Source organism: Cryptomeria japonica, chromosome 6 (genome assembly GCF_030272615.1).
Source record: "Cryptomeria japonica chromosome 6, Sugi_1.0, whole genome shotgun sequence".
Classification (NCBI taxonomy): Eukaryota; Viridiplantae; Streptophyta; class Pinopsida; order Cupressales; family Cupressaceae; genus Cryptomeria; species Cryptomeria japonica.
The window spans coordinates 459,284,425-459,300,043 of record NC_081410.1 but is presented as its reverse complement, the minus strand read 5'-3'; the positions used below and the strand labels follow the sequence as shown (position 1 = coordinate 459,300,043).

Sequence of the window (15,619 nt, the reverse complement as noted above, 5' to 3'; positions counted from 1 at the left end):
GTTATCTTAATCTAATCAAAAAGAGCTTTCTCTTTCTAACCTGGTCCACAACGCTAAGACAATCTTCTTCTAGTAGTCATAGATACAAGAGATGAACATCCTTGGCAGCTAAAGTGAACATTAGTTGTGTACAGGACCATCCTTTCCATGCTAAGAATCAAATAAGCTTGGAAAAAAAAGAGCAAAGCGAGAGGGCGTACCTGATAGATTTATGATCTAGACCACATAACTGTAAATCCAGAAGTTTCACAACCTTTTCACCTGGCAGGCACTTTTCAACCATTTTCTGATCTCATTCCAATTGAAAGGTGTCATAATACACTGATTAGGCATTAGCTTGCATTGTCCATAGAAAGAAAAATGCCTGCTGATGAATGTAGCACAACTCTCTTCCCAAAAGCTAGTACTTAAAGCTCTTGAGAACTATGTTTCAAAAAGTTGATTTCTTCAGCATGTGCACTTGAGGCCTTATTAGGTGTATGTGTTCAACCTCCAGGAATGTCTTTGGATGAATGTAATCATGTCCAATTGAGAAGCTTTGTGATTTACTCACTCCACTCCTAAAGCTGCAGCCTTATGTTCAAGAACATTGAAAACATTGACCTGTCCACAATCTGTACCTGGCATTCTGCTCAAATGTAATGTGACTGTAGAAGCTTTGCCTTGATAAAAATATTGATCAATTAGAATGGAGTACCTAAGCGCAACACAAAGCATATCTTTCTGCACTTCTTCAGATAAAATCTTATTCATATCAATTAGTTTGTCCTCGTCACATAAACCATGCAACAAAGCTGCAAATGTAACCCCATCTGGTAGAAAACCTTCTGCGGACATTTTGTCTTTCAATTTGAAAACCAAATGTGATTTTTTCCTGACACAAAGACCCATGATAATTATATTATAAGCTGCAGTCTTAGAATCCCAATCATCCTGCAACATTTTATAGAAGATGGCTGGCAATTTTGTGTGCATACTTTGTTCCAAGTGTCTTGACTGCATGCTGCTGGCCTTGCAGAGTCCATTGATAAGTATATTATATGTCACTTCATTAGGTATACAACCCTTCTGCAACATTTTATCAAAAAGTTCTATTGCTCCCACAATGTTGCCATCCTTGCAGTACCCTTGTATGAGAGTGCTATAAGCAACCTCATTTGGGACCAGTCCCTTTTCTTGCATGTATTCAAACACTGCCCAAGCCTCTTGCATTTTCCCTCCTTTACAGTACCCATTAATTAGTGCACTATAAGTGACAACATCTGCCTTACACCCTTGTCTTGCCATTTGATTTAACAATTTCATAGCCTTAGATGTGTTTTGTAGCTTGCAGTATCCATCTATGAGGGTAGTGAAGGTGATATTATCAGGAACCAGTCGCTGCTTAATAATTTGTACAACACATGAACAGGCATGTTCCATCATACCTAACTTACTATAGCCTTTTATCATTGCATTATAACCGACAACTCCAGGTTCAATGCCCTTTTCAAGCATAAAATTGAAGATCTTTATGGCTTCACTCAATTTACCCTCCCTACAATACCCATCTATTATCGTAACATAAGTATAGTTGTTTGGAAGACAACCTTTCTCCAGCATTTCAATCATGACTTTCTTTGCATCAGCCAGAAGACCTTCCTTACAAAGGCCATCAATCAATGCATTGTAAACAGTAACATCTGGTTCCAGACCTTTTGCCACCATTTTATCTCGAATAAAGAAGGCCTCATGAACCTTGCCCAATACACATAAGCCATTGATAAGAGCACCATAAGTGACCACATCAGGCTGATGCCCCTTCTCCAACATTCCAATCAAGAGATTAGTTGCTTTCGACATGTTCCCCTGCTTGCAATATCCATGCATTAGACAGGTATAGGTAAACTTGCTGGGCACCAAGCCCCGACACAGCATCTCATTCAGAAGTTTCTGTGACTCAGCCATCTTCCCACCCTCACAGAGCCCACTGATCAGTGAATTATATGTAACAACATCAGGCAAAACACCCATTTCAAGCATTCTATTCAACACCCTGCCTCCCTCGAACACGTTACCCTCCTTGCAGTACCCATCAATAACAGCATTGAAAACAAACTCATTAGGCCTTAAGCCCACTTCTATCATTTTAGTCAACAGCCTCCCTGCCTCACCCAAATTCCCCTCCTTGCAGAGACCATTCACAAGAGTTCCATAAGTTACCACATTCGGCAAACCCCCCATTTTGACCATCTCGCCAAATACCCCAAAGGCTCGCTGAACCTCACCCTTCCTGAAATACCCATCCATAAGGGTATTATAAAACACAACATTTGGTCCATTTGATCCCCGCCCATTTCTACCACAGGCCTTCCGCATTAAAAGCCTCCCTTCACAAACTCTACCTTCCCTGCAGAGACCTCGAATCATTATACCTATACTGTACTCATCAGGGCAATTCATCTCACTATCCTCCATTTCTGCATAAACCCTCTCTGCAGCATCCATCCTCTTGCACTTAACAAGGGCATCAAGCAATCTGTTGCAAGAAAATACAGAGGGCCACAAACCATGGCTCCTAGAATATGCGAACATATCGCATGCCCTGTTGATCAAACCGTCATCACAATATGCACTAATTAGCTCACTCATTGCTTTCTCTGTGGGAATCGAGCCCTGGACTTTCATATTCCCAAAGATTCGTTCTACCTCGTCAAACATCCTTGCAACCGCTAAAATTCTTAACATTGCAGAAAACGAATGTGGATGATGGTTGAAGTTCAAACTCTCCTGACTCCCCACCCAGTTAAAAAACATAAGCCCTAATCTTACATCTTGTAGTTGTTTGAGAATGAGAATTACATGCATGTGGCTGATAAGTTCTGAGGAAAGCCTGAGTCTCAGAGGCTCCTGCCACTGTTTTTGTGTTGTCATAATTTCACAGGCGTCCTTAACCATTGAATATACCCTGTCTGCTTCTTCTGTTACTCTGTTATTTCTAGTAATACTACGTTTTGGGTTAAAGCTTGCATTCCCTTTAGTGATAAAATTAGCTGCAATGAATCGATTCATTCCATGCCAACTTCTATGTAAAAAATGAATGATTATTACCTAGCTTTTATCAAAATTTCAAATGGTATAATTGTAACCAGATTTGAGAAACTGACCTCATTGAGAATGCATTGCTAAAGGCAAACGGAAGAGCTTAGATTTCTGTTTATTTCGATTTTCCTGCTGAGTTCCAAACGTGTTCTTTATTTTTGCTCTGGCTTAAACCCTGCCTACTGGCTTCAACCCTACTCCCCAACTTTAGGCCCAAAGAAGGAGGAAAGTAATGTACCTTGTATTGATCTCAAATGTACGTTGGTTTATGACCTACGTTCTTTTAAAGATACTTCAGTCCTCAAAGATAATGTTTTGCAAGGGAGCGGGATCAATAGGTAGTTTCAGCGAATTTTATATCTAGGGGAAAGGATTCAGTAGTTGTGCACTCTAACTTCGCGCTTCTCAAAATCTTATTTGGAAATTTCAAATCATTCCGTTTTTTTTACAGCAGCTTACTTGGCAAGCCCCCTGCTTATAACTAAGGTTTCGAGGCCACATCAGCATACTTTTTGCCAAGGTGTCCAAAACAGCCCCCAAAAAAAGTGAGACCAATAGGCGTGCAAAAGAGACCCCAATAGGTGCAGCTGACATGGCATCACCTGATTGGTTACTTTTTACAATATTAGTACATTTCTTAACAACTATTGGTACATTTCCTAACTGTTGGTACATTTCCTAACAAAAATTGATATTTTTTGTTTCAAACAATAGGTTTTATTTGTTCAATTTTTGGAACAAAAGGTATCAACAACCCTCACAACAATTGGTACATGCTCAACTACTAGGTCATTTCCCCTAGTTTTAGAAATGTGATATGAATTTTTATCTATTTATAATTAAGGTTCGGAGTGCAATTCATCATACTAATATGTTTAATGGAAGGTGTCCTTAAAATAAATTTTAAAGATCACACTAAATTTAATTAAGAAATTTGTAATAATAAAATATAAAAAAATAAATTAAATCTTTAATACTTAAACCTAAATTATTACATCTAAAAATTTATTCACAATATTTATTGTACTATTTTCGACAAGTAATGCAATGTGGAATGACACGGAATATATGGCAGCATATATTATTGTCAAGTTAAGGAAAGATTTACATGACCTTTATATTTATGTTGAGATCCATTTTCAATAAATATTTGAATTGTGTATGGAAGATTATGTTGAATCGCTATTTTTTATAAGGATGACATTTTTTAATATTCTCAAATATTTAGCCTTGGTTTCTAGATTGTTTGTTGATATGATGAGAGGGATACTAGCTACTTTCCCTAAGTTAGTGGGAAGTAGGAAACAAGATATTTATGTTGAACAAAAAATATTCACTACGTATACCAATCGTTGCTCATCACGATATCTTCAATGATTTAGACACCTTATGATTGCTCTCCAAATTGGTAATGCCCATTGCTTGTATGTATATTTTTTTCAAAGAATCTTATTTGATTCATTACCCTGGTTTCTTTATTTTGTTTGTGAAGTTACTCCCTTGTTTTTTGTTGTTCCTATCAATTGTTACTCCTTAGCATTTACTACAATATGGTTAACCTAAAGTGTTCAAGCTAGAGGCTTTATCATTATGTCATTCTCAACAAGTAGCATGATATGGACATTCAAAGGGTTTTGAGAGGAAGGGGTATTCACTCCTAATCTACATAGGGTGAGTACAAAATAACAATACTTTTTTTTGCTACCTCTATTTGTATGCTAGCTCCAATACCTATTTGTTATGTTTTTATATGTGTGTATACACAATGTATTTCTAAAGTCTATAGACACCTAAATTAACTCATACTTGACCACAATTGACTTTACCCTACCATGTCCAATTAAATAGCTATTTATTTAATTCATCATTACCTTTATCTTTCACTTTTCATTAAATAAATTATATTTATTTAATTAATTCTAACCTTATCCTCAAATCCTCCAACTAAATCAATTAATTAATGTCCAATTAATTAAATGATTTAGGCTAGTTAATATCCATCTCCATTTTCTCCAATATTCAAAACCATTTAATCCTATCCACTAAATTATTTCGCATGGATCATAATCTAAACTTGTCATCATTTTACAAGTATCACTCCACCCTTTATTCTCACACATGTGAAAACATCTAAAAGTCAAACATACATTTTACACCTTTACCCATCTTGTGACACTTTTTACAAGGCTAATCCTCAATCAATCTCAACAATCCATTAACCAATGCATCTTAGCCAATGATTTCTCTCTTGTAAATATTTTAATAAAAGGTATCTCATCTCATTTGATCATCATCTATCACCTTAGTTTTATATTGTTACAATTCTTATCTAATCCATCATCATCATATCTTTATGTTATACATTTGATCTCTCATCATCTCAATCCTACCATCATGTTGTATTGGTTTCATAAGCAATCACATTTCATACATCAAAGGAGCACGCCAAGAGAGTATTTGGTGTAGATCTTCTTCTATCACAATTCAAGGAGAAAGAGGATAAACAAAGTCAAAGGTTTCATTTTCATGAAATTGAATTCTTTATTTATCCTTTTTCATTTTTTGTCTTCATTTTGGCATGCCCAATGAGACAGCCATTCTTAAAGCTAACATTTCATGAGTTTTTCTAAGTTTCCCATCATAGGTTCTAGAATGATACTTACGCTCTATATTTTAGCAATTGCATTTATAGAATGGTGTTTGTGCTATGTGTTTTAGCACTTGTATTTCCACAATAGTGCTTATGCTTTGTTTTAGCACTTTCATTTTCAAAACCATATTTTTGTACTATATTTTAGTTTTCTTCTTATGCTATGTTTTAGAACTTTTATTTTTAGAATAGTTGGTTAAAAGAGTTGTCCTTGTAGTTTATGTTGAGAAAAGACCACGAATTTCCCAATGAATAGCTAAAAACTAACCAACATTTAGAGAGAACATTATTGTGTTAGCGATATTGTTCTAAGTTTTAGAGGTACAACTCCCTGGTAAGATGAGATTTGGATTTTAACAAGTATACTTTTAACCAAAAAATAGGAAAGATAAGAACATTAGAATAGAAACAAGAAAGATAACTTCATACAAAGAGAATAAACACAAAGATTCATCTCTCAAATGCATAAAAAGTTTATACAATATGAAGGAAAATAACTATAGTTGGTCATGTGATAAAGCATTTAAATAAATCGCTACAAATTTAACAATAAAAGAACCCGCAATACATAGAAAAACACGCCTAATTAATATACCTAACAAATGCTCTTCATTCATTTGTTTAACTGAAGATCTCACAAACTCTTTCCTTTGTACAAAATGAGAAACTTTATGTTTTTTTAGAGATTTCCAAGCCCCTAGCCAAAAATTGAACTTCACTTCTTTTAGAACTTTTACAATAAATAGAAAAGGGAGGCCTTTTAGCTTTTGTAATTGTTGGGTGAATATTTTGTCACCAGCGTACTAATGACAAAATATATGATTCACGCACAACTATATTGAGAAATTAATCTCTCCTCTCATCAAGGGGAGGTTCCCTTGGAAATTTCTTCTCTAATTAATAAGAAATTAAAATTTGTGGGTTGGTGTTGGGCATATAACTCTCTTTTTTCAAAGTCTGTGTATTCTCCCTTTACCTTGTTACAATTTCTCTATCTCTTTAGATACTTAAAGAAAAGAACAATGAATCTAACAAACTACGCTAAAACTTACAGTCAAGTAGCACAAAGTCTCTCTTGAATGTAATCTTAACTCAAACTGATTATTACAAAAAGTTAGAAATTTAACTCGCAGCTCAAAGTCTTCAAGTATGAATTCCTAATTATTTAAAGTAAAAGTAACTGCAGTAATATAAAGCCTACCACTAATCACCTAATTTATCAGAAGATTTCCCAAATATGCTAGGAGCACACAATCTACTTGCACGATTCAGGAGCTCTTTAACCCACATAACAATATCTTCAATATCAAAGAAGTAAAGAACATATATAATTAATGGACATAAGAACATTAAATCATATAAACAATTTTCCTTATACAACACAAAGTTTGAGATCAACAAAATTGATTTCTTTATTTGCTTGATAGAATTTTCACAACAAAAGCCCAAAGTCTCAGTTGAGGTAAAAATTCTACAAAGTTTTGCTAAGCATGAAAAAGATAAATATTTACAAATGAGGTCCTCTTTAAATAGGAAAAGAATGGAGAAAAATGTGGGCACAGTTGACTTATTCAACTGCACAGTCCCACTTTACTACAACTACAACATAAGGAAAACGTGAAGCTGCAAGAAAACTAGCAGCATCTAATGATGCAACTGTATAAAAAGAAAAAGCCAAAAAGGGGACATTTTATTCATCTTTCTCCTCTCTTTATTTTTGGAAATCTTTGAACTTGGCCAGGATGGTTTTCATCTCTGCTTTGTCCGGCATTGGGGTAGAACTTGTGATCACTCAAACGTGGGAAATTGCATCTTAAATCTTTACCTGTTTCTTTTGCCCGTCCTTCAACATGGATGCAAGGACTTCAAAACTAACCTGGATCTCCAATAGCTTATCAAATGTGTCAAGTGAGAAATCTTGTCCCATGCAGTGATCTATTAAGGCAAGGAATTCCTGTGTGATAGATTCGCTAGTAACGAGATTCTGATTGCCATCATATAAGTAACAAGGAAGATCGACAACTTTGTCCAAAATGAGATCAATCTCGTTATCACCTTCTTTCTTTTCTCGGTCCAGCTCTGCAATCATCAACCTTATTGTCTCTTTCTTATGAGAGAATAATGACGAGATCTGGATGTACTTTTCCCTTGTAGGAATTACCTTATTTTCAACAAGGACATCTATCCTGAAGTCCTCCATTTTGCTCCAAAAGGTAGTACTTTTCTCAACTTCCTCAATCTCCTCTGATAATGAAGTTTTGAGTCCTTGCATCTGACTCTGGATTACTTCAAAATCTGACAATAGTCCCACTATTGAACTTAGAAGATGAGAGCCTTCTGACCTTAGTCGTGAAATCCACTCATCCATCACTCGACCTTTAGCTCCTACTTGTTCAATCTTCTTTAGAGCTTCGGTGTCCATTAAGGATCCTATGGGCTCAATTTCTTGAGAAGATTGTGTGACCTTCAGAAGAACATTGGTTAGTTGTTCACACTTCTGCTTCAATTTATTTTTCTCGTCCCTCTCCTGGTCCAATCTTCTCAACAAAGAATCAAAGGTTGTCTGAGAATCCAATTTAACACTCTCATGTGTTTCTACCCCAAGCTCTACGATCTGCATGGTGTAATCCTCAGATCGTATGTTGCCTTTGTCCTTATCTGACGATGGCACCATGACCTCAGCATACTTTCTCTTAGAAGTCAGGTCTACTAACACCCGAGATATTGTCTTTGGCTTCTTTGTTCCCTTAGGCTTTGGAGGAACCAACCACTCAAAGTCAAACTCATCTGGAGAAATTACCTATTTTTTCCTCTTAGGGGCCACTACTTCCATCTAAGGGGGTAATTCTGGATTGGTCGACGGAGTAGTAGCTCCTTGTTGATTTTCAGTTAAAGTTTCAGGAGCAGCCTGACTGGAGCTCAGAGTCGTTATGAGTGTTATTGATGGCACCAATGTTGAAGTATCTAGTGGAACACTTGTCGATGTTGTGATATTTGCTGCTACTGACACCTCTTCAGTTACTTATAGGAGGAATGAAGGCGTCGTGGATGCAACTTCGACACTTACCAATGGTGGAATTTTTGTTATGGTTGTAGTAACAGGTAAGTTCACTGTAGATTGTTCTTCAAGTGCCCCTTCCAAGGCTTCATTAAAATTCAGCATCGTAGATTCAATGGTGGATGAAGGAAAATCGTCCAAATTGGAGAAATTGGTTAGTGTGAAAAACTGTTCAGTAGCCTCTGACTGCTCCATGCCCATACTTAGATCTCCATCTTGAAAATCCTCATCCTCCTGATCAGAGTTGGAATCAATAGAATGGATGATCACCTCATAATGAGTCAGTACCTGTGAAATGATCTGGGCATCAACTCCACCTGGATGTGATGTTTCTTCAACTTGTGCTTCCTCTTGTTGACGATTTTCACCTTCTTCAACCACCTTCTCTTTTTCAACTTCACTGGCAGGTGGTTGTTTTGGTTCTTTTGTCACTGCTTCCTGTACTGTCAATGATGATTCACCTTTATTGGAACCTTTAATCATGAATTTAATCTTGGGCCCTTTCCCCCTAGATTGTATCACCGAAGCTGAAGATAATGCTTGTGGATCTGCCCTGCTCTTTGTTCTTGTCTCAGTTGTAGCCGTCTTGTCGACTAGGCCATCACTATTATCATCATCCCCTGAACTAGCAGGAAGCTGTTTCATCCTAAGATTTTTCTTTATCATCCAAGAATTGGTGTTTGCCAGGATGGGAGCAATCCTTTTAGTGATAGATTTTCTTTCCTTCTTTGACCATTGCACAGGAAGAAGCGGAGAATCAACAATCTTCTTCTCATAATAGACAAGGTCTATTATGTCATTTGTGTCTTCCATGGTCATTAGGATCTTTGCTAAATCCAAGTTTTCAATTTGTTCCAAGGTAAGATGGCTGAAATCCATCCTTCTTATATCCTCCTCATTCTGACAATCTACCCAAACATCTTCAAACCTATAGATATGGATATAATTCCTCTTGAGTTTGTTCTTTATGCCATGAAAGTCAAAATTGTTTCGTGCCTTGAATCTTCGCATAGTATTCCATTGCATTTCTTCCTCCATGTTCTTGGCTTTAGGGTTGGTTAGGACTAAGTACTTATTGATTGACTCCCAGAACTTCAACCCAGTCTTATGTGCTTGTGATTGTTTTTCATGCACATAAATTAGTTGTCTACACAACTCCATGAGAATGATCTTTTTAGAAGGAAATCTTGGTAGAATAAAAGGCTCACCCAAGAAACATCCAATTCAGATGTAAGTGAAAGTAGAAAATTGAAGGAAAACACATCCAAAATGAGATACCCTGTTATAAGCAGCCTCTAATAATCTCTGCTTCTGTAGGCCCTTATCAAATATGCACTTCCATACAGCAAAGAAGGCATCATTAACTCTTCTGTAGTGGCTACCTTGATTCTTGATGGTAAGTTGATCATAATATTCCCAGACATGCACCAATCTTCTATCACCCTTGGTAGACAAACCTGGATATTGCCTCGTAGAAGCAGCTGCATAAACCAGGTATGAGGTCATGTAGAATTTCAGTGTTACTTTGACCTCCTTCAATTGAGCACATAGCGCATCACTAATCTATTCACCCCAATCAATTCTTGTAGCCCCTTTCCTGATTATATTCATATAGTAACACATCCAGGTTTGAAAGTAATGAGAGTCTTTTAGCCCCTTCACTCTTGACAACACGGTAACCATGTCATTGTATTCCTCATTGAAGTCACTCCTATGGAAGGACTTGGGCCATCGTGAGGTAGTAGAATGTCTGGAAGCAAAGAGGTACACACTGTTGACCACTTTCTTGCATTTAACTTCATTTTTCTCATAGTACTCTTGAGCACTCTCTTGAGAAATGTCAGCTACCTCTTCAACTGGAGAGCCTTTGAAGACACTATTGAAAAATACACTATCTAGAGTCATGATGACATTCTGATCTACGTCCTTCACCTATCTTGTATTCGGATCAAAGTGATCCGCTATTGCAAGTACAAATTGTGGGTCATGAGCTGCAACTGGGAAGGATGCATATTTATGCAACTTAGATTTGATCAGATTGGTTAAGCGAGCAAGAGCTTTCTCAACTCGATCAATAAATTCTTGCATACTGACATGTCCAATCTTAGTATCTTTGATTTCCTTAATATTTGAGTCTACTAAACTCTCTGGGTACATATTTAAGTACTTATTGTACTTGTACTTCATCTTTTTTGTTGATGTTTTACCCGGAGAAGATTCCAATTGACTCGTGGAAGGCTATCTTGAGGGAGCTTTGACATTCACGATGACTGCATTCAACACTCAGGATTAGCTCTTTTGATAGTTATCATCATTATTAAAATCAATTTTTCTCAATCGGATCGAAAAACCGGACTCAAAATAGGCTTAGGAGTAAAACTGCCAAAAACAGCAAGTCGAGGAAAAAAGTCCGACATGCTCTTTTGAAAACAAAATTTGCACATCGGACTTTAAAGTACGATGTGCAGGGATAAACATCTTAATTAGCACATCGGACTTTAAATTAGACTTTAAAGTCCGATGTGCAATCCGGGGAAGATCAACAACACATCGGACTTTAAAGTTCAATATGCGAGGGTAAAACCTTTTGGAAAAACCAGCACATCAGACTTTAAAGTTCGATGTGTTGTTGGGGGAAAAAGAATTGATTGACATGTCGGGTTTTAAAACCCAACATGTCAATCAAATCCTCAATTATTCGCATATCGGACTTTAAAGTCTGATATGCGAAGGTTATCATCCCGCATATCGGACTTTAAAGTCCGATATACAAAGAAGTTTCCATCCAGCTGCAAACCGGGTTTCAAACCCCGTCATGTAGGTTGGAGAAGGATAGGACTAGGAGGACAATTGGAGTTTAAAGTCTGATTGCCCTCTCGACACACCAAGCAAAACCAAAAAAAATAAAACAAGGCGGAAAAGGAAAAAAGCAGACAAAAAAGAAGAAGAAAAAAACCCGAAAAGAAAACACAAAACCCTACCCTCTCTGCCACAATGATCAAAAAACCCAATGCTGATGTGATCAAATCCGAGTTGCGGTGAGCGAAAACGGAGGAGGATGCGCAGAGAAGAAGAAATCACAAGCAACAATTAAGAAATGAAACACAAAATTAAATAAATAAACCCTTTAATTAATAATAAATGTTGCATTGATTGCTAACTCACAGTGCATGTCGGACTTTAAAGTCCAACATGCAAGCTAAAAACCTGTGCAAGTCGGACTTTAAAGTCCGACATGCACTCTCCGGCCAAACAGTCTGCAGTCCGAACTGCAGAGGAAGACTACCTGCAGTTCGGACTTTAAAGTCCAAATTGTAGGCCTAAAAACAAACATGTGCACATCGGACTTTAAAGTCTGGTGTGCACAAAATTTTGCAAAGAAGGACCCTGTAGTTCGGACTTTAAAGTCCAAACTGCAGGTAAAATTGCAAACTTAGAAAAAATTTGAAAACACTAAAAATGAAAAGCAGGAAGCTAAATGAGCTAACCGACAGAGTCGATCAAGCTCTCCCGAAGGTCGTAAGGTACGAAATGGACCAGTTTCATAGGGTTGCCTCACGATTTTGGTCATGCTGAAATCGAGGACAACAGTAATTATTTATTATTAGTTGGAAAATTTATAAAGATTTATAGGTCTCTACAACTTCTAGAAACACATCTTTAGATTTATTTTTTATATAAATATTTAATATCAAAGTTTACAATACTAAATTTATAAAATATTATATTCAGAAGCTTCTACTTAGTGTAAAGACAATATTTTTGATAGGGTGATGGAAATTATTCATCATATGAGAATGAAACTCTTTTGTCATCTACACAACTTCATCTAAATTTTTAGATAATTATACCATTGTACAATGATTGATGTGTAGTTATATATGCTTTCCTTATTTTGACGAACAAAACCTTCAATACTCAAGGTACTAAGTCTATGTAGGACCATGTAGTAGGAAAGTGACTCACACATCAAAGGAACCATATAAGATGGGCTAGGATATTCTTGATCTTGCAATATTGCATAGGCATGATGATCTAATAAAGAACTACCTAGGCCACCTTCTTTTTAAAAAAAATTCCTTCGTGTAGTACATCTATTTGGATGATTGATAATGCATAGAGACATAATTTCTAGTGCACCCAAATTGGTAGAATTTTAAATCATGTGAACAAGGAACTAGAGTTGAAGAATTAAACTATTGTACTCACATCCCTGCATGCTTATATCTTCCATCGTGGACAACCTCAATGTGTAATGCCTGTCTATCCCTAGCCTAAGATATATGATGTATTTGGATACTAAATGTATAACTAAGATGTTAGATGTATGTTGTGATTCTAGATGATCACATTTTGATGCTCTTGTTGGATGAATTTAATTATGGAGATATTTCATAAAAGATGTGTATGTGTTGCATGCTTCTCTGAGTTATTATTATCATGTTTCTATACATTGTCATATGCATAAATATTGATGTTGTAATCAAAGGCTACCATGATTGTACCATTAATATGTAATGAGATTATGATCATGATGTTAGACGCCATTGGATGATTATTTGTTGCTTCGGCTATTGATGTTTATATTCAACAGGTATGCTTGATGTGTGTGTTAAGTGGTTACAAGTTCAAGGTATAACTTCATCTAGCTCCATAGGTCTAAGCATACCTCGAGGATGGTTATATGGAGGTGCATTATTGTTCATAATTATTTGCCTTACCTTTTATAGTTGATATGAGTGCACTATTTGTTTATCAATGTAGACTCAAATACTATCTTTGGTATGATTTCAGTAGACTCGACCCTATGTGAATACATAATATATGTGTGTTTCAATATTTGTTTAAATTCATATTTTTATAAATTTAATATAAAAATAAGATTTTATGTATTTAAATGGATTATTGGGTCTGAAAAATAAGTGTAAGTGAAGTTAAGTTATTTCATTCATGAAAATCTCTTGGGTCCAGATTGCTTGTTATAGCTAATTTAACTGTGCACATCAAGTGTTTTCATATTATGCTTATATAGATTTAGATCATGGATTTAATTACTATTTATTAATTGGATGTATATATTAAATGCTTATATTGGTTTTGGAGAATATTAGGCTCATTTATAATCAAGGAGAATAATAAAGGAAATGCATTATTTTATTTATTGTTATTTTCAAAATAAGAATTGGAAAAAAGGCATTTTCAATTTCATAAACTTACTTTTGGAGAAGAAATTTGAAAATAAAAAACCCTCCTTTAGCAATATTTGTTTTTTGTGATTGTGGGACAAAATGGTGGGTAAATTTGGTGGGGTTCGAAGTAATGGATTGAGAATTACTATGAAATCATTCATGTGGATGAATTTTTGCATCATGAGGTGTGTTTGAAGCTTTATCCATTCCATTTTTTGGTCAAAATTTCAAGGTAGTGTAGCATCGTAAATTGTAACCTTGTACAATTCACACCTTATATTTGTGCTCCTACTTTAGCATGTCCTATTTGCATTCCCCCAAGGCCCGTTTTGGCCCCTTTTTACTTCAAATTTGATGTCACTTGTCGACATTTCTGAGTGGATCCCATCCTAGTGCTATCCCCCTTCATTTTTTGGTTGTTTTGTCCTACTTTTGGAGGACAAGGGTATTATGGTGTCCCTATTCGAACCAAAGTGCTATACTGCCCTAGTCCTCCTTAAATAGGGCTCATTTCAAATATGGCCAATCATTTCCCCTCCTCAATGGATTTTGGTCCTTGTGGCTCCATTTGACCATTGGAGGTCGGCCTAATTCGTAATTTACCTAGGAAACCCTATATAAGGACATCCTACCAATCCATTTTAGACCTAGAAGCAATTGATCACTCTCATACCTCATCATTCATGCATCCATCAAACATTCACAAACATTCAAGGTAGTGTTTCATCCCACCATATCCTTCAAGCATTATGGATAAAATTCACATCAATCTTCATGCAAGCATGTGTGTTTGATTGGGTCATATATATTCATGTGTTTATCATGTTATTGCATTCAACATTTGTGATCACATCCAAAGAGCATAACATCATCAATCTTCCTATCAACCATTGTAGATCTGAGGTATATCTTCCAACATTTACTTCAGTATTTACGTGTTCTATTTCAATTCAATTAAAGGTTAATTCCTAAACCGGGGTTTGACCCAAGGAAAATCCCTATCCACAACCCTTTCTCTTTATTTTTGTGTGCAAGAAATTGATTTAGGAGCTACAATTGAAGATTCTGATAGAATAGATGATGACAAATAGGTTCATCTCTTACAAGAGAGAAATGTGGAGGACTAGGATGACCTACCACCCTGGTCCTAATAATTTTGCCCTTTTTTTTGACAATGGGTCATGTGCATCTCCCTGATCTGGAAAACATCCCACTTGCTTGTCCAGAAGTTATAGGACCAGGACAACCTACCACCTTTGTACTAACAATTCAGCCTGAATTTTTTGCAATGAGTTCTAATTCACTTTCCATGCTAAGAAATCTATCTATGGCTCTATGTGAAGTCTGTAGCATCCTGTTATTACTATTCTATTCCAATCCTCTATTGTTTTACCCTAAACTTTACAATACAAATAAACAAACAAGTAAATATAATCAATATCTAAGCCCTTTTCTTAATTAAACTGTGGCTATATCTATTATATTTACACCCCCTTTTTAATTTAATGTTGATTTGGTGAGATTAGTGGTCTTGCTACCCTAATTGGTGAAACCCTAATTTTCTCCACTTTATAGGTAGGTTTCTCATATCTTCTTGTTTGTTCATCATTTCTTATTTTAAATGATTGGAATAAATTAAGG

The 15,619-nt window shown here is 36.0% G+C and overlaps 1 protein-coding gene across 3 annotated transcripts in view; it reads right to left on the bottom strand.

Annotated features, from left to right (window-relative positions):
- The window catches only part of LOC131051017 (pentatricopeptide repeat-containing protein At1g52620), an 81,483-nt gene extending 78,091 nt beyond the window's left edge, over window positions 1-3,392 (bottom strand). For 2 of the 3 annotated variants that reach the window (XM_057985357.2, XM_057985356.2), the window contains exon 1: window positions 201-3,392. In XM_057985357.2, coding sequence (XP_057841340.2) covers window positions 550-3,051 — 2,502 coding nt within the window. In that variant the 5' untranslated portion in view covers window positions 3,052-3,392 and the 3' untranslated portion in view covers window positions 201-549. The remainder of the gene's footprint in view (window positions 1-200) is intronic. The other variant, XM_057985358.2, reaches the window with a different exon arrangement.
- Window positions 3,393-15,619: the final 12,227 nt, after the last annotated feature.